Source organism: Lissotriton vulgaris, chromosome 7, assembly GCF_964263255.1.
Source record: "Lissotriton vulgaris chromosome 7, aLisVul1.2, whole genome shotgun sequence".
Classification (NCBI taxonomy): Eukaryota; Metazoa; Chordata; class Amphibia; order Caudata; family Salamandridae; genus Lissotriton; species Lissotriton vulgaris.
This window is the reverse complement of record NC_141695.1, coordinates 1,759,525,387-1,759,545,757: the sequence shown is the minus strand read 5'-3', so window position 1 is coordinate 1,759,545,757 and position 20,371 is coordinate 1,759,525,387. Positions and strand designations below refer to the sequence as shown.

General features: G+C 49.8%; 1 protein-coding gene across 4 annotated transcripts in view; it reads right to left on the bottom strand.

The window, feature by feature from the left end:
• Nucleotides 1–20,371, bottom strand: part of LOC147706602 (poliovirus receptor-like) — a 785,245-nt gene that overhangs the window by 158,760 nt on the left and 606,114 nt on the right. For all 4 annotated transcript variants that reach the window (XM_086933091.1, XM_086933089.1, XM_086933090.1 and 1 more), the window contains exon 4: nt 8,339–8,671. In XM_086933091.1, coding sequence (XP_086789217.1) covers nt 8,339–8,671 — 333 coding nt within the window. The remainder of the gene's footprint in view (nt 1–8,338; nt 8,672–20,371) is intronic.

Genomic DNA, 20,371 nt, shown 5'->3' with positions numbered 1-20,371 from the left:
CAATATAGCACTAGCAGCATTCCAACCCTAGAGTACTAGCAGCAATCCCATCCTAAAGAACTAATAGCAATCCCACACTAGAGACCTAGTAGCAATCCCACCCTAAAGCACTATCAGGAATCCCGCCCTACTGCACCAGCAGCAATCCCGCCCTAGTGCACTAGCAGCAATCCTGCCCGAGAGCACCAGCAGGAATCCCGCCCTAGAGCACTAGTAGGAATCCAGCCATAGAGCACTAGCAGGAATCCCGCCCTGGAGCACTAGCAGGAATCCCACCCTAGAGCACTAGCAGCAATCCCGCCCTAGGGCACTAGCCGAAATCCCACCATAGTGCACTAGCAGAAATCCAGCCCTAGAGTACTAGCAGCAATCCCACCCTAGAGATCTAATATCAATCCCACACTCGAGAATTAGCAGCAATCCCTCCCTAGAGCACTAGCAGCAATCCCACCCTAGAGCACTAGAAGCAATCCCAACCTAGAGAACTCACAGCAATCCCACCCTAAAGCACAAGCAGCAATCCCACCCTACAGCAACAGCAGCAATCCCACCCTAGAGAACTAATAGCAATACCACTAGAGAACTCACAGCAATCCCACCCTAAAGCACAAGCAGCAATCCCACCCTACAGCACCAACAGCAATCCCACCGTAGTGCCACCCTTGTGCACCAGCAGCAATCCTACCCTACAGCACCAGTAGCAATCCCAACCTAGAGCACTAGCAGCAATCCAACCTTGATAACAAGAAGCAATCCAACCCTAGATAACTAGCAGCATTCCCGCCCTAGTGCACTAGTGGAAATCCCGCCCTAGAACACAAGCAGCAATCCCACCCTAGTGCCACCCTTGTGCAACAGCAGCAATCCTACCCTACAGCACCAGTAGCAATCCCAACCTAGAGCACTAGCAGCAATCCAACCTTGCTAACTAGAAGCAATCCAACCCTAGATAACTAGCAGCATTCCCGCCCTAGTGCACTAGCGAAAATCCCGCCCTAGAGCACAAGCAGCAAACCCACTCTAGAGAACTAATAGCTATCCCGCCCTGGAGCACCAGCATCAATCCCACCCTAGAGCACCAACAGCAATCCCACCCCAGTGCCACCCTTGTGCACCAGCAGCAATCCCACCCTACAGCACCAGCAGCAATCCCACCTTACAGCACCAGCAACAATGCCACCCTAGTGCCATCCTTATGCATCAGCAGCAATCCCACCCTACAGGACCAGCAGCAATCCCACCCTAGTGCCAACCTTGTGCGCCAGCAGCAATCGCGCCCTACAGAACCAGCAGTAATCCAACCCTACAGCACCAGCAGCAACCCACCCTGGAGCACCAGAAGCAATCAAGCCCTAAAGCACCAGCAGCAATCCTGCCCTAGAGCACCAGCAGTAATCCCATCCTAGTGCCACTCTTGTGCACTAGCAGCAATCCCACCCTACAGCACCAGCAGGAATCCCACCCTACACAACCAGCAGCAATCCCACCCTACAGCACCAGCTGCAATCTCATGCTAGTGCCACCCTTGTGCACTAGCCGCAATCCCACCCGGGAGCACCAGCAGCAATCCCGCCCTCGAGCACCAGCAGCAATCCCGCCCTCGAGCACCAGCAGCAATCCCACCCTAGAGCACGAGCAGCAATCCTGCCCTAGTGCACTAGCAGCAATCCTGCCCTACAGCACCAGCAGTAATCCCACCCTACAGCACCAGCAACAATCCCGCCCTAGTGCACCAGCAGCAAACCGGCCCTAGAGCACCAGCAGCAATCCTGCCCTAGTGCACCAGCAACAATCCCGCCTTAGAGCACCAGCAGCAATCCTGCCCTAGAGCACCAGCAGCTATCCCGCCCTAGAGCACCAGTAGCAATCCCGCCCTAGAGCACTAGCGGAAATCCCACCCTAGTGAACTTATAGCAATCCCACCCTAGAAAACAAGCTGCAATATCACCCTAGAGAACTAGCAGCAATCCCACCCTTGAGCTCTAGCAGCAAGCCAACCCTAGAAAACGAGCAGCAATCCAACCCTAGATAATTAGCAGCAATCCAACCCTTGATAACTAGCAACAACCCAACCATAGATAACTAGCAGCAATCCCACCCTAGTTCACTAGCGGAAATCCCGCACTAGAGCACAAGCAGCAATCCCACCCTAGATAACTAGCAGTAATCCCACCCTAGTGCACCAGCAACCATCCCCCGATAGTGCACCAACAGCAATACCGCCCTAGTGCATAAGCAGCAATCCCGCCCTAATGCACCAGCAGCAACCCCACTCTATTGCACCAGCAGCAATCACACCCTAGCGCACCAGCAGCAATCCCACCCTAGAACAGTAGCAGCAATCCCGCCCTAGAGCACTAGCAGAAATCCCGCCCTAGTGCTCCAGCAGCAATCCTGCCCTAGTGCACTATCAGGAATCCCACCCTAGAGCACTAGCAGGATTCCCACCCTAGAGCACTAGTAGGAATCCCGCCCTGGAGCACTAGAAGGAATTCTGCCCTAGAGCACTAGCAGCAATCCTGCCCTAGTGCACTAGCAGAAATCTCGCCCTAGTGCACTAGCAGAATTCTCGCCCTAGTGCACTAGCAGAAATCCCACCCCAGAGCACTAGCAGCAATCCCACCCTAGAGAACTAGCAGCAATCCAACCCTAGATAACTAGCAGCAATCCAACTCTAGATAACTAGCAGCAATCCCCCCTAGTGCACTAGCAGAAATCCCGCCCTAGAGCACTAGCAGAAATCCCACCCTAGAGAACTAACAGCAATACCACCCTAGAGAACTAGCAGCAATCCCACCCTAGAGCACTATCAGCAATGCCAACCTACAGCACCAGAGGCGATCCCGCCCTGGAGCACCAGCACCAATCTTGCCCTAGAGCATCTAGCAATCCCACCTTAGAGCGCCAACAGCAATCCCACCCTAGTGCCAACCTTGTGCACCAGCAGCAATCCCACCCTAAAGCACTAGCAGCAATCCAACCCTAGATAACTAGCAGCAATCCCGCCCTAGTGCACTAGCAGAAATCCCGCCCTAGAGTACAAGCATCAATCCCACCCTAGAGAACTAATAGCAATCCCGCCCTGGAGCACCAGCAGCAATCCCGCCCTAGAGCACCAACAGCAATCCCACCCTAGTGCCACCCTTGTGCAACAACAGCAATCCTACCCTACAGCACCAGCAGCAATCCCACTCTAGTGCCACCCTTGTGCACCAGCAGCAATCCCACCCTAAAGCACCAGCAGCAATCCCGCCCTAGTTTCACCCTTGTACACTAGTAGAAATCCAACCCTGGAGCACCAGCAGCAATCCCGCCCTAGAGTACCAGCAGCAATCCCGCCCTAGAGCACCAGCAGCAATCCCGCCCTAGTGCACCATCAGCAATCCCGTCCTATTGCACCAGCAGCAATCCCGCCCTACTGCACAGCAGCAATCCCGCCCTGGTGCACCAGCAGCAATCCCACCCTAGTGCACCAACAGCAATCCCCCCCTAGTGCACCTGCAGGAATCCCGCCCTAGAGCACTAGCAGCAATCCCGCCCTAGAGCACTAGCAGGAATCCCACCCTAGTGCACAAGCAGGATAACCGCCCTAGAGCACTAGCAGGAATCCCGCCCTAGAGCGCTAGCAGGAATCCCGCCATAGAGCGCTAGCTGCAATTCCACCCTAGTGCACCAGCAGCAATCCCACCCTAGTGCCACACTTGTGTACCAGCAGCAATCCCACCCTACAGCACCAGCAGCAATCATGGCCTAGAGCACTAGCAGCAATCCCGCCCTAGTGCACCAGCAGCAATCCCACTCTACTGGCCCACTTGTGCACCAGCAGCAATCCCACCCTTGTGCACCAGCAGCAATCCAGCCCTAGTGCACCAGCAGCAATGCCGCCCTAGTGCACTAGCAGAAATCCCACCCTAGTGCACTAGCAGAAATCCCGCCCTCGAGCACTAGCAGCAATCCCACCCTAGAGAACTAATAGCAATCCCACCCTAGAGAACTAGCAGCAATCCCACCCTAGGGCACTAGCAGCAATCCCACCCTGGAGAACCATCGACAATCCCACCCTAGAGCACTAGCAGCAATCCAACACTAGATAACTAGCAGCCATCCAACCCTAGATAACAAGCAGCAATCCCGCCCTACTGCACCAGCAGCAATCCTGCCCTAGTGCACCAGCAGCAATCCTCTCCTAGAGCACTAGCAGGAATCCCGCCCTAGAGAACTAGCAGGAATCTCACCCTGGTGCACCAGCAGGAATCCCGCCCTAGAGCACTAACCGGAATCCCGCCCTAAAACAGTAGCAGAAATCCCGCCCTAGAGCGCTAGCTGGAATCCCGCCCTAAAGCGCTAGCAGCAATCCCACCCTAGTGCACCAGCAGCAATCCCACCCTACAGCACCAGCAGCAATCCCGCCCTAGAGCACTCGCAGCAATCCTGCCCTAGTGCACTTGCAGCAATCCCACCCTAGTGACACCCTTGTGCACCAGCAGCAATCCCACCTTGTGCACCAGCAGCAAACCCACCCTAGTGCATCAGCAGCAATCCTGCCCTAGTGCATTAGCAGCAATCCCACCCTAGAGATCTATTAGCAATCCCACCCTAGAGCACTAGCAGCAATGCCACCCTGAAGCACTAGCAGCAATCAAAACCTAGATAACTAGCAGCCATCCAACCCTAAATAACTAGCAGCAATCCCGCCATAGTAAACCAGCAGAAATCGCGCCCTAGAGCACTAGCAGCAATCTCGCCCTAGAGAACTAATAGCAATCCCACCCTAGAGAACTAGCAGCAATCCCACCCTAGAGCACTAGCAGCAATCCAACCCTAGATAACTAGCAGCAATCCAACCCTAGATAACTGGCAGCAATCCAACCCTAGTGCACTAGCAACAATCCCGCCCTAGTGCACCAGCAGCAATCCTGCCCAGTGCATGAGCAGCAATCCTGCCCTAGTACACCAGCAGCAATCCCACCCTAGAGCACTAGCAGCAATGCTACCCTGGAGCACTAGCAGCAATCAAAACCTAGATAACTAGCAGCCATCCAACCCTAAATAACTAACAGCAATCCCGCCCTAGTGCACCAGCAGAAATCCCGCCCTAGAGCACTAGCAGCAATCTCACCCTAGAGAACTAATAGCAATCCCACCCTAGAGAACTAGCAGCGATCCCACCCTAGAGCACTAGCATCAATCCAACCCTAGATAACTAGCAGCAATCCAACCCTAGATAACTGGCAGCAATCCAACCCTAGTGCTCCAGCAGCAATCCCGCCCTAGTGCACTGGCAGCAATCCTGCCCTAGTGCACCAGCAGCAATCCTGCCCTAGTGCACCAGCAGCAATCCCACCCTAGTACACTAGCAGCAATGTCGCCCTAAAGCACTAGCAGGGATCCCGCCCTAGAGAACTAGCAGGAATCTCACCCTGGTGCACCAGCAGGAATCCCGCCCTAGAGCACTAGCCGGAATCCCGCCCTAGAACAGTAGCAGAAATCCCGCCCTAGAGCGCTAGCTGGAATCCCGCCCTAAAGCGCTAGCAGCAATCCCACCCTAGTGCACCAGCAGCAATCCCACCCTACAGCACCAGCAGCAATCCCGCCCTAGAGCACTCGCAGCAATCCTGCCCTAGTGCATTAGCAGCAATCCCACCCTAGAGATCTATTAGCAATCCCACCCTAGAGCACTAGCAGCAATGCCACCCTGGAGCACTAGCAGCAATCAAAACCTAGATAACTAGCAGAGATCCAACCCTAAATAACTAGCAGCAATCCCGCCATAGTAAACCAGCAGAAATCGCGCCCTAGAGCACTAGCAGCAATCTTGCCCTGGAGAACTAATAGCAATCCCACCCTAGAGAACTAGCAGCAATCCCACCCTAGAGCACTAGCAGCAATCCAACCCTAGATAACTAGCAGCAATCCAACCCTAGATAACTGGCAGCAATCCAACCCTAGTGCACTAGCAGCAATCCCGCCCTAGTGCACCAGCAGCAATCCTGCCCAGTGCATGAGCAGCAATCCTGCCCTAGTACACCAGCAGCAATCCCACCCTAGAGCACTAGCAGCAATGCTACCCTGGAGCATTAGCAGCAATCAAAACCTAGATAACTAGCAGCCAAACAACCCTAAATAACTAACAGCAATCCCGCCCTAGTGCACCAGCAGAAATCCCGCCCTAGAGCACTAGCAGCAATCTCACCCTAGAGAACTAATAGCAATCCCACCCTAGAGAACTAGCAGTGATCCCACCCTAGAGCACTATCAGCAATCCAACCCTAGATAACTAGCAGCAATCCAACCCTAGATAACTGGCAGCAATCCAACCCTAGTGCTCCAGCAGCAATCCCACCCTAGTGCACCGGCAGCAATCCTGCCCTAGTGCACCAGCAGCAGGCCTGCCCTAGTGCAATAGCAGCAATCCCACCCTAGTGCACTAGCAGCAATTTCGCCCTAAAGCACTAGCAGGGATCCCGCCCTAGAGAACTAGTCGGAATCTCGCCCTAGTGCACCAGCAGGAATCCGGCCCTAGAGCAGTAGCCGGAATCCCGCCCTAGAACAGTAGCAGGGATCCTGCCCTAGAGCGCTAGCTGGAATCCCGCCCTAAAGCGCTAGCAGCAATCCCACCCTAGTGCACCAGCAACAATCCCACCCTACAGCACCAGCAGCAATCCGCCCTAGAGCACTAGCAGCAATCCTGCCCTAGTGCACTTGCAACAATCCCACCCTAGTGCCACCCTTGTGCACCAGCAGCAATCCCACCCTTGTGCACCAGCTGTAATCCCACCCTAGTGCACCAGCTGCAATCCTGCCCTAGTGCATTAGCAGCAATCCCACCCTAGAGCTCTATTAGCAATCCCACCCTAGAGAACTAGCAGCAATCGCACCCTAGAGCACTAGCAGCAATGCCACCCTGGAGCACTAGCAGCAATGCAAACCTAGATAACTAGCAGCAATCCAACTCTAAATAACTAGCAGCAATACCGCCCTAGTTCACCAGCAGAAATCCCGCCCTAGAGCACTAGCAGCAATCTCAACCTAGAAAACTAATAGCAATCTCACCCTAGAGAACTAGCAGCAATCCCACCGTAGAGCACTAGCAGCAATCCAACTCTAGATAACTAGCAGCAATCCAACACTAGATAACTGGCAGCAAACCCACCCTAGTGCACTGGCAGCAATCCCGCCCTAGAGCACTAGCATCAATCCCGCCCTAGTGCACCAGCAGCAATCCTGCCCAGTGCACCAGCAGCAATCCTGCCCTAGTGCACCAGCAGCAATCCTACCCTAGAGTACTAGGTGGAATCCCGCCCTAGTGCACCAGCAGCAATCCTGCCCTAGTGCACCAGCAGCAGTCCCTCCCTAGTGCACCAGGAGCAATCCCACCCTAGTGCACTAGCAGCAATCCCTCCCTAGTGCACCAGCAGCAATCCTGCCCTAGTGCACCAGCAGCAGTCCCTCCCTAGTGCACCAGGAGCAATCCCACCCTAGTGCACTAGCAGCAATCCCGCCCTAGAGCACTAGCAGGAATCCCTCCCTAGTGTTCTAGCAGAAATCCCGCCCTAGAGCACTAGTAGTAATCCCACCCTAGAGAACTAGCAGCAATCCCACCCTTGAGCACTAGCGGCAATCGCGTCCTAGTGCACCATCATCAGCAATCAAAGTCTAGCGTTCTGTATGAGAAACATTCATGAACACAGCCCCCTCTCTTAGTATATAAATAATTAGACCCTGCTGGTGCACTAACATCAAATCACTTCTATGCACAAGCTATCAACCAATCAGGTCCATGCAGAAAAATACAATAACTCACTATACACAAGCAAGCAACAATACCCTTTGTGCACAAGCATGTAAAAGTTCACCGCCACAACCAAGCAAGAAATCACCCCAGTTCATAAACATGTTCACTCAAGTGTAAAAGAAATACATCGCCCTATACACAAGCAAGAAACACCACCCATGAGCACAAACAAGCAACAGATCACCAACAAGATGAACTAATCACCTCCGTGCACTGGAAAACCATAAATTACTTCTGTTCAAGAAGGCAATAACTCACCCCTGTGCACAAGCAACCAGCGATACCATTACGCACCAAAAGGCAACAGATAACCACCATAGACGAGCAAGAACTCACCCCAGTGCTCAAAATTGTTCACTCAGGTGGACAAGGAACACGTTACACTATGAACAAGCAAGAGACAAGCAACATGTCACCCCAGTGCTGAAACATGTTCAGTCGGCGGACAGGGAACACCACCCTATACACAAGCGAGAGACGAGCAACAAGCCGCCCCTTGCACCACCCAAAATGCCCAGCTACCACAGCCCCTTAGGTACTCACCCAGCAGGACCAGCTTGGTTGTGCCCTCTTCGTTGCCATTGGGGTAAGTGGCAAACTCGCAGGTGTAGGCGCCCTCGTCGGCCATCTGGAGGCCGGTGATGACCAGGGTGGGCTCGGTCAGCGAAGGCTGCAGGAAGGCGATGTGCTTGATGGGCAGGTTGGTCCCGAAGGACGGGTTGTACACCGCCACGATGGTCTTCTTGCCCCCAGCTTCCCTCAGCCACGTCACCTGGGTTATCTTAATACTGGGGTCATCGATAGGGAGGGTGCAGGGCAACGTCACATCCTGGCCCACGAAGCCAGTGACCTCGTCCCGCACTTTCACACGCTGGGCTGCAGGAAAAGGAGAAACCTTTAGATCGGTAACTAAAAAACAAACTGTAGTACTATGTTTTACTGATTGGCTGTGAGCTGGGGGCCCGGTTCCCTTCTTGGCGGACGGGATGCCCCCCCTCCGCCGTAGGATATAATGGAATTTTAATTTGGTGAACGGGATATCGTTCACATCTGTCACAAGTAGCCTTGTCCACCAAGATCGTAATCTGCACCAGAGTCCTATAACACGCATTAAAAATGCAATAGGTCTCGCCTTTCATTAAGTTAAAGGCATTTGCTTTGCTATACAGTACCATTAGCAAAGCAAATGGCTTCAACTTAATCAAAGGCGAGACCTATTGCATGTTTTATGCTTGTTTACCCTAGTGCATGGGCCCGAATTAGAGGGCAGATGTCTAGTCTGAATTCTAATATAAATGCCCAGTTCCCTACTCCCCAGACAACCTCAACCCCACCATAATTTACTTACAGTACAATGATCCACAACCATTCACTGAGATGCTTTAACCCCGAATCAAGGCACAGGGCGGCAGTACGGAAGGAAAGCTGTGCTTCGAGGCGCTTCTGCGCCTGCCTTCATAGGTTTACCTTGGTATCTTAAGTAAAGACTGCACTATGACACCCAGCTGATCCTCTCCCTGACCAACGACCCCGCCGCCGCCAGAGCCAACCTGCACGAAGGGATGAAAGAGGTAGCCGAGTGGATGACGACCAGCCGCCTGAAACTGAACTCGGACAAGACGGAGGTCCTCATCCTGGGCTCCTCACCCTCCGCCTGGGACGACTCCTGGTGGCCTCCCGCCCTGGGCACCGCACCCAAACCGACAGACCATGCACGCAACCTGGGCTTCATCCTGGACTCCTCCCTCTCCATGACCAGGCAAGTCAACAACGTCTCCTCGGCGAGCTTCAACATCCTACGCATGCTACGGAAGATCTTCTGGTGGATCCCCACCGAGACCAAGAAGACCGTCACCCAGGCCCTCGTCATCAGCCGACTGGACTACGGCAACACCCTCTACGCCGGTACCACCGCCAAGCTCCAGAAGAGACTCCAGCGGATCCAGAACGCCTCAGCCAGACTCATCCTCGACATCCCACGAACCAGCCACATCTCCGGACTCCTGAGAGACCTTCACTGGCTCCCCGTCAACAAAAGAATCACCTTCCGCCTCCTCACCCACGCACACAAAGCCCTACACGACCAAGGCCCGAGCTACCTCAACAGCCGAGTCAACTTCTACGCTCCCAAACGCCACCTCCGATCAGCCAACCACGCCCTCGCCGCCGTCCCCCGCATCCGAAGAGCGACGACTGGAGGAAGGTCCTTCTCCTACCTGGCCGCCAAGACCTGGAACTCCCTCCCGACCGACCTACGCCTGACCCAAGACCACCTCTCCTTCAGGAAGAAGCTGAAGACCTGGCTGTTCGAGCAGTAGCGGCACCCCCCCACCCCCAGCGCCTTGAGACCCTACGGGTATGTAGCGCGCTCTATAAATGTCATTGATTGATTGATTGATATGTTGACCGTACCTTTGTCAGCCAAAGATAGATGCCACTCAAAGATATTCAACAATCACTGCCATCTTTGGTCTACTTTGAAGTTGGTCACTGTGGCATAAAAATAATTAACCCAGTGTGCGAAGGCCAGGAAAAGAGACTGGGCTAGAAATTACACGGGTGTGGAGAGAGAATCGAGGCTGTGTGCTGTTCAAGAAGAAGGTGCAGACCCTTCTCTGCAAAGAGCACCATAGCTTCAAGTGAAGGGTCTGCAGGACCAACTGCTGATCTCTCGTGGTGTATGCACCCCCTCTCTCCCCACCTCCTCTGTGCTCCTCCGCCCCCTGCTCTGGCGCGTTATATCTGTGTGTGCGCTTTATAAATCCTACTAAATACGAAGAAACTACCCACTCTCTTTGGGAATGCAGGCACCACACAGCGTCTGCTTGGAGGGATTCCAGCCAAGAGCGAAGACACTTACACTTGTCTTGAATACTGCATGGCTACTGGTGTGATATAACATCTACTACTCCTGAAGAAGGGGCTTTGAAGGGCGTTAAGGCGTAAGAGGATGTTCACTGAACCCGACCTCTTGTCTTCTTCCAGAAACTCTGAACTTGAGAATGAGGGAAGGCGCTCACTCTGCCATCTTGCCTGAGTCCAGATGTGGCCCTAAGACCTAGGCGCAGTACTTTGGCAATACCACAGCAGTGACCTCCAGAGCTCCAAAAACAAGTCAGGTGTGGTCCCCAGGACTGGACAGTGAGGAGTGGAGATAAGGCTTCCAGAACTGGACAGAGCGCCTAGACGCAGCTTCTAGACTCGCCATTGTGCCCCAGGCCACCCCCAGAACTTGGCACGGCTCTCCTATTAGTACCCCTAGAGTTGTGTGCAGCACTCCACTTCAGACCTCACTCTGGAACACACAACACCCGTGACCGCATGAAAAGGCAGCTCTTGTTGTTAGGGCTGCACAATAAACACGCACACAGCGGTGTCTCTCGAGAAGGACAGAGTGCTGAAGCCGGGGATTGCAGCACAGGACACTACATCCGAGATGGGACCTCTAAGGTTGGGCCCAACACTCCAGGCGAGATGTGACACAACTGTACACAATAATCCAGAGGTGGGTGTGAGAAAGTGCCATCTTTCTTGCATTGGCATGCCAACACTTTTTTTCTGACTGCTGATGTGCTTTGACTGAGTGTGCCCTGGGCTCCTGCCAACCAGGTACTGAGGTTCCGTGACGATTTGAACCCGTGTTTTCAATATTGTCGGAAATACATAATATTGGTATCAGCGAACCGCAAATGATCCATTTAGTATATCCTGGTGTTTTCGCTACGCTACGAGCAAGAGTACTCCTGTTACAAACACGTTTCTGATCTACCCATGGCATCCATCTTAGATCATGGCAGCCATTTTGTGTTTCTTGCCCTCACATACGCAATAACCTCTGATCACTTCATTTCAATTAAGGACACGTAGCCTTAGCCGGAGATTCACCTCTTTCGTGACACGTGCACCTTAAACCAGATCACGCTGTAGCTGCATGACTCGACAAAGGCTGCCTCCTCTGCCCGAGGCCAGTCCTGCTAAACTGGTCTTCGCGTCCATTGTCCTGATCACGATTAGGCGGCCGAAGCCGGTAGCCTTGCCCATTTACGACCCACAAACATCTCTTATCCCACTTTTCTATCTTCCACACCTGGCTCCGTTCCTTTCTTTCTGAATCTTTATTAGGGGGAGGTAACGAAATTTACGATGAGGCGGTCCGGCTCTTGAATGCAATATTGACAAGGGATTGTGATGAACTAGTGGGAACCCCTCTTCGTAGATGTTTGGCATCAGATATTATCGACGGTTCCTGTGTAACGCCAAATATTTATTGTTTTAGACACAAAGGTTTTGGGAATGTATTACATGTAAAGAATTTGCCTCCAGCTTAAAATTCAGTATATAAGGAGCAACCCTCTTTGTACAAATCGAACAGGCTCCTAGATTCTGCCCATGCGTAGTTTCTGTGACTTCTGTGTCCCTGCAGTAATAAACCTTTGGTCTTTGACGCCACCATCGAGAAGCCCGTGTTTCTGTTCATTTGTGCACCAAGGCAGGTGGAACTCCGGGATCTTCGGGTGTTGTTCCCTGACACCTCTGGACGGAACCAAAAAGTCCAGAACTCCAATTGGCGCCCAACGTGGGGCGACGTCATTCGGTACCGGTCCAAAAGCCTGAAGAGTTCGAGAAGCTTCGTGTGAAGATTCCTGAGGGAGGCGCCCCACTTCATCGATCCCGGCATATCGCAAAAGTGGCCCGAAGTTCTCTTCCACGAGGGTTCCCGTTCAGGACGGCTGCAGTGGGCCGTTGCCTTGACCGTCGCCCTGTCTTGGACCCGAGGTGCAGTCCTTAGTACAGCGAAACGTGACGCGTTTCTCCTTGGTGACGTCTTCAGTGCCTCAGTTAAGTATTTAGTGGTTGCTAGTTGGTTATTTCGTGAGGGTTGTTAAAATCCTTTTTAGTTCTTGGTTTGGTTTGGTTTCGTAAGATTATCATTGGTTGTTCTAGTTACGATAATCTATTTGGTTTAGTTTGGGTATCGATACATCAGTTCGCTTTTGGTAGGCCTAAGTTCTTGGTTCAGGTGCACATATCTGTTTCTTGTTTTGTTTGTTTTGTGTTCCGGACTGAAAAATGGTAAGTCGGAGAAATTGTATGTTGTCTTGTTTCGGTTGCAACAGTGATTCACGATTGGAGGACTCATGTCTGGTTCCTCCGATTGGGACTCCCCTATATGATTTGTACTGTAAGCATGGTGTGGGTCCTATATCTTATAATGAGGTGTGGGTCCGATACACTGAGAAGGATGGTGTCCTTAGTTGGCCACTGCATGGTAGTTTTGAACCCGAGATCCTCGACAATTTAGAAGCGAAATTGTTTAGGAAGAAAGCCCGGCCGGCAATGTTTGATTCTTTCCGTTACTGGCGAAAAGAATCCAAACAGAGAGAAATTAAGAGGTTGAAGAAAGAACAGAAAGAGCAAGAAGAGTTGACTTTAGAGCAGGCGACTAAGCAGCTGCAAGTTAACGAGTGTGAAAAGGCTGTAGAGGTGGCCATTAGAGAGCATAATTTGGCGATTGACAAGTGCTACCCTGCCTTGCCATCGAAAACAGCTAAGATACTGGAGGACCCCGAAAACGATCCTCTGTTGTCTTATTTGTTACGATCACCTCCACCGTATGCACAGGGTATTGTGGCTCCACCTGTACAGAATGTTCAGTTGCCGGTTGCTGGACAACCTGGTATTCCTGCTCCCGCCCCTCATAATCAAGTTCCTGTACCTCCTGTGGTCAATGTGAATGTCCCTTCGGCACCTCCTCTTCCTGGGGTGCCGACTTCTCTACCTATACCTATATCACTCACACCTACTGTTCCGTTGTCTATTCCTACTTCTACTGTGTTCTCTGCATCCGCTAGTATGTTGACTCCACTTTCTGTTCGTCGAAGAATCACTGATTCTGTTTCTAACATTCTATCTCCCTTCTATAAAACCTTAATTAAGACTCCTACTTCTGACTCCGTACAAAGACGTAGTCAGCTTCCAAGTACTGAGGAACGGGGGATTTTAGATTCCACGGCTCTCAGATGGATTTCGAAGAGTAGGAGATATAGTACGAGAGATGTACTAGATACATTTATGCAGTGGAATGAACCAACGCAACGATATGTCTTTGACGAGATGTGCTCGCTTTTACGTGAGGAAGTAGAAGAAGATGATGTTGAATCGAATTTAGAAGACTTAATTAAAGTTCAGAAAGAGTTCGCTGCAGGAATGATAGTAGGTCAAAATATAAAAGAAGCAATGGAACTGATTTTAAGTTATAGAAATGATCCATCACTTCGTTCACCGAGAGACTTAGAGAAAAGTAGTATGAAGCAGACTCGCCAATATCCAATGAGGGAGGTTCCTCCAATTTGGCGCGAAGCTGTGGAAGCTGATGCACCGAATGGTATTGTAGCCGCTCCGGCGCAATTCCAGAGAGTGTGGATACACATTCCGTGGAAGCGAGCCGAAGTGCTAGCAGTGAAGCAGGCCTTGCCAGATCCGCGTAAAAATCCTGCCGGATACTATAAAGAATTAACGCAAACAGTTGAGGCTTGTATAATGAACTTAGCGGACATTGACATGTTATTTGGCAATGTGGTTCCGCAACCAATTTGGGCTAAAATTCGTAAAGAGAATCATCCAGGTGCCCTAGGTGGTGATTGGGCAGCTATCATTGCAGCGGATGGTCAGCAAATAGGTGGTGCCAAACCTGAACCTCTAATTGCTAATCTTCCAGGTAGGATAATCGACTTAATGAAGACTCTGATGCCCGCATTGCGTGTCAATTGGGACAAGTTGTCCGCATGCAGGCAGAAGAAAGACGAAAGTGTCTCCGACTTTTTCACGAGGTTCGAAGAGACTTTCGTAGATCATAGTGGACAGGATATGAGCACAGAAGGAGGACAGAGACTGTTTGTCGATAAATTTGTGCACAATTTGTTACCTGAGTTATGCAATAAATTAAAGGATTCAGAAAGTGCGTGGGCTGTCTCTACAACTGCGCAAATACTTGCAACTGCACAGTATTATGAAAATAGGGATAAAGAGGAGAAAGAGAAATCAGATAAGAAAACGAAAGATTTAAAGACTAAAGTTCTTTTGCAACAGGCGTATCCGCCTCGCATGAATCAGACTAATACGCAGCAAGGTTCGTATCAAAGGACAGATTATAGTTCACCTAGGCCTCAGTATCAGTGGAACCAGTGTGCGTACTGTAAGAAAGAGGGTCACTACAAGAATGTGTGTCCGATCTTAGCGCAAAATAATGCAGCAGCAGCTCAGAGAGGTCGTGGTGGTTTTGTGCAGAATTCTAGAGGTCGAGGACGAGGTGCTATGCCTCCACAGACGAATGATCATCCTTCCAATCACTTTGATCAACGAAATGGACAGTCTGCCCAGCAAAATAGATCTCAACAATATCTTGTTGAAGACTATTGTGAAGTGGATGAGGGATTTCAGCAAAATGGGTACTAGGACAGCCATGGACAGAGAGAGGGAGTAGTATCAGTTCCAGTGGATCAGAGTGGGCCTTATGTCGCAGTAGCAACATCAGGTGTAGTCGAACCGTTTCTGTTGGATACTGGTGCAGCGAAAAGTTCTATCATTCATGCGAAACTCCCTGGCGCACCTTTGTCCGGCTTAACAAATGTTTCTGTAGGTTTTTCAGGCGCCCCTGTTTACAACCCCATATCTGGTCCTTTGTCTATTTCTGTTGGACTGTGTCAATTGAAAGCACCCCTGATTTTGACGACGGGTTGTAATGAAAATCTGCTTGGATTAGACTTGTTAAAACGACTATATGCGACATTGTACTGTTCTCCAGAAGGAGTACAGCTTACATTGGGCAAAAGAATCACCTCTCCGATGTACTTGTCAATGGATGCACTCCCACCAGAGCTGCGTTCACTCCCTGATACTCTTTGGGCGACTGGTCCTAATGATGTAGGCCTTTTGGAAATACCACCATATGTAGTCACTTTAAAAGCAAATGTAAAATTCCCACGAATTCCTCAATATAAAATATCTAGTGAAGGTGAACGTGCACTTTTATTGATTGTGCAAGATTTGATTAAGAAAGGTGTGGTTGAAGAAACTAGAGGTAATGTCTGTAACAGTCCTGTATTGCCGATTTTGAAACGCACTGATCCTACAAAACCTCCAGTGTATAGGTTTGTCATTGACCTCAGAGAAGTTAATAAGATTGTGGTCCCGCAGTTTCCTGTGGTTCCAGACATTACTGCCTTGTTAACATTGATTCCTGCTTCAGCAACATGGTTTTCAGTCATCGACTTGAAAAATGCCTTTTTCAGCATTCCGATAGCCGAGGAAAGCAGAGATATTTTCGGCTTCTGTCTAGGAGGTCGAAGTTTCAGATTTAAACGCGCTCCACAAGGCTATTGTGAGAGCCCATCTATTTACAGTCAGGCATTAAAAAGTCAGTTAGATTCCTTTGTCCTTCCTCCAGGTTCTGCTTTAGTGCAGTATGTAGATGATCTTCTAGTGGCTGCCGATGACAAGGAAACTTGCAAAGCGGCTACGATTTCGTTATTGCATCATTTGTCTAATTTGAATAACAAGGTATCACCTTCAAAAATGCAATACTGCTGCCAAGAAGTGACCTACCTAGGTCATCTCTTGTCAAAGGAGGGAAGGAAGTTGACCCCAGAAAGAATAAAAGCAATTACGCAAATGAGTGTTCCCCGCACACAGAGAGAAGTACGTGCCTTTCTAGGTATTACCTCTTACTGTAGGCAGTGGATCCCAAATTTTTCTCTTTTAGCAAAACCGTTGGTAGCTTTGACTGGGAAAAATGTTCCGAGTCCGGTGCCATGGTCTGATGAATGTCAGGAGAGTTTTACTGAGTTACGAAAAGCATTGTGTTCAGCTCCTGTATTGGGTACACCTGATTACAGTAAGCCATTCACGCTCTATGTTCACGAGAGAGAAGGTTGCGCGTTGAGTGTTCTGACACAGAAATTTGGTGATAAACAACGCCCTTGTGCGTATTTTTCATCAACATTGGATCCGGTAGCTAGAGCGTTACCTAGTTGTTTGAGAGCTACAGCGGCAGCTGCGGCTTCCATTCGACAATCTGCTGGTTTGGTGATGAACAACATGCTAGTGGTCATGGTTCCTCATGCAGTGGATACACTCATGAACCGAACCAAGACACAACACCTTACCAGTGCGAGATTATCTGGTTACGAGCTGACATTGCTAGCGAGTCATATTCAGATCAAAAGATGTAATGTATTGAATCCAGCAACGCTGTTGCCGGCTAATCAAGAGTCGAGTGATTCCGAGCCTCATGATTGTTGTTTTAGAACGGAGAAAGAGACAAAAGGAAGAATTGATTTAAAAGACACTCCATTGTCAGATCCAGATGGCACGTTGTATGTGGATGGGTCATGTTTTAAATTGGAGAATGGTGATGTGACTGCTGCTTACGCAGTAACAACTTTGAAGACGATTGTGGAGACTGCAAGAGTGAGTCAGAATTCTGCCCAAGCTGCAGAATTGATAGCTCTAACAAGAGCGTGTGTTTTAGCTAAGGGAAAGAGAGTGAATGTGTTCACAGATAGTCAGTACGCATTTGGCGTGGCCCATAGTTTTGGCCGTTTGTGGAAAGAAAGAGGTTTCATTACGTCCCATGGGACTAAGATTCAACATGGTCAGCTAGTTAACGACCTGTTGGAATCTCTAACCTTGCCGACTGAAGTTGCAATTGTGAAATGCAGTGCTCATAAAGCAATCACGGATGATGTTGGTCGTGGGAATGCTTTTGCTGATGAAACTGCTAAACAGACAGCTAGAAATATGATGAGTAGAATGTATGTTGCTACGTCTGCAAGATGGATTTCTGAGTCTGGAATGTGTGAGGATACAGTAGAAAGTGTGAAAGAAATTCAGAAAGAGGCAACTGAGGAGGAAAAACGTGCATGGAGAGAAAGTACGGGCAAGTTGGATTCGAGTGGGTGTTGGATTGACTTGTCAGAACAACAGCGTTGGATGTTGCCTGATGCGTATGTACTTGCAGTGGTGACGATGGAGCATGGAGTAGCGCATATAAGCTCTAAAGGAATTTGTAAGATGTTGGCTCCAGTATGGAAGAATGATGGGATTAGTAAATGTGCAGAGAGAGTGGTGAAAAATTGTATGTTATGCCTGATGCATAATCCTGGCAAGGGAACCCTAACTCCTGCTGGTCACTTCGCTCCTCCTTCCTGCCCCTTTGCAGTGATTCAGCTAGATTTCATACACATGGATCGCTGTAATAATCTAAAATATGTCCTGGTGGTAGTCTGTGCTTTTTCCAGATGGATCGAAGCTTATCCACTAAAGGACAATACTGCCCTATCAACTGCCAAAATTCTTCTCAAAGAAAATTTCCCTAGGTATGGCATGCCTCGGATTGTATGGTCAGATAACGGAAGTGAGTTTATAGGGAAAGTTATGCAGAGTGTGTGTGCCGGTCTGGGCATCAAACAGAAGTTTCACAGTGCAAACCATCCCCAGTCTGCTGGTTTAGTTGAGGGTTACAATGGCACCCTCAAACTAAAACTAGCTAAAATACAGGCATCCACGGGTTTATCCTGGCCAGACGCACTCCCCTTGGCTTTGTTATCAACGAGAGCAACTGTACATTCTAGAGTGGGGCTTAGCCCCTATGAAATTGTTTTCGGCCGTCCGGCAAATATTTGGGGTGTGCCTAGGCCAAAGGAGTTTTGTTCTCTAGAATATCCTATGTTGATCGATTACCTTTACGACTTGACTGCTAAATTGAGTCTTATTCACCAACAGGTTTTCGATGCATTGCCAAAGCCTCCGGAGAGTCCAGGGCATCAGCTGAAACCCGGCGACCACGTTGTGGTCAGAAATTTTGCGAGGACAAAGAACCTTCAACCGAAGTTTGTTGGCCCCTTCCAGGTCCTGCTTGCGACGAGAACCGCTGTTCGTGTAGCTGGTCGCAAGCACTGGATTCATGCATCTCATGTCAAACGTGTGCCTCTACCACTTCCTTACGACGACTGGGTGAAGAAGGGAATTGGTGCCTCCGAATTTGAACACACGCCAAAGTTCATCCCTTTCAGCGATGCCGAATTGATTACTGACACTCCGAACTCTGACTCTCCTACTGAAAAGACTCCTTTGAACTCTGAACATTTGTCCTCTGCATCAGAAAAGACTCTGTCATCTGCGAACCTGAACACTACAACAGCTACTAGTGATACGTTATTTGCCGATCAAACAGTTCCTGCAAAATCAAGATACAACTTACGATCTCGTAATATGGACAAATAAAGCAGGCAACTGCCTATTGTGATATTTGAAATTTTGAACTTTTGCCTTCAGCCAGGAAGTTTGCTATTGTTTTATTGTTTTTAAAATTGCCTTGCCGTCTGGGTAGCCGTAGGGTCGTGGCTGTGTGCCTAGTTGAATCTGCGGGGGTCAGACACAAGGTCGATCTTTCTGTTGGTTCTGGGAACTCCCAGGGCTGATAGAGGCATTTTCATCTACGCACACATCATCAGTGGTCGCAAGCGGATTGCAGAACATGGAGCTTCCTGCGCTGCAACGAGAAAATGTGATTTATGTTCGCAGAAACAGACTTTACAAAATACTTCATAGTAAATGTTTCCTGATGCAATGTGCTATTACATTTTTAATTGTTTTGATAACGTTGGTGGGTGGAATCGTCTTTGGTATGAGTTTGATTTTTGTACCAGTAACTACAGTACCTCCCCTTGATCCTGCTACTTCTACTATTTCTTCTATACACTCTTTTCACTTGTTTCCAGAACATGAGCAAGCTCGACGCTCAGAATTCATCAACAACACTTTTGTACAGCTCTTGCACCAACACCAACTGGTAGTTAACACTACAGACTGCTGGGTGTGTGGCTTGATACCCCACACTATGGATAAAGGTATTCCCTATCTGGTTTTGCCTTTCAGCTACAATGGATCATTTCAGGCCTTTCAAACCATCTTTGCTTATGCCCTTGAAACCTATCCTCCGCGTCCACCACGTTCCACTAAATATAACTCTGCCAACAAAGCCTTAGTCCAGGGAATTATTGACATGATCAAGGACGTCAATAATACTCCATCTTACCCTAGAGACGAATTGCGAGTATATTTGAGTTGGAATTCTTCAGAGTATCGCCTTAGTTTGGGAGAAAGCAAGCGTAAAAGCTCAACTCCAATCTGGGTCGTACCTCACCGAGGTCAGGTCTGTTTGCAAGGTAATGGGAGAAATCCGAGAGCTCAGCTAGGGAGGAGTGAGTGCGTAGAGACTTATGTGTTTCCGGCTAACTCTTCCCCTGCTTTTCTTACTGCTAGGGGTACTTACTTCATCTGTCTAGACAGAGCGTATACATGGTTGCCTGCCGACTTTTCAGGTTCATGTTATATTGCTCGATTATTGCCTCCAACATACACTGCATCATCTGACTACCACAAGACCAGAGTAGCAAGAGGTGTCTTCAGCAAGGAAGATACCGCTGGTCAGGAAGCTGGAGACTTCTTCAAATGTTTCCTTCCGTTCTGGGGGCCTATGGCCAATAGTAGAAACATACGTCAGCTAACACGGGT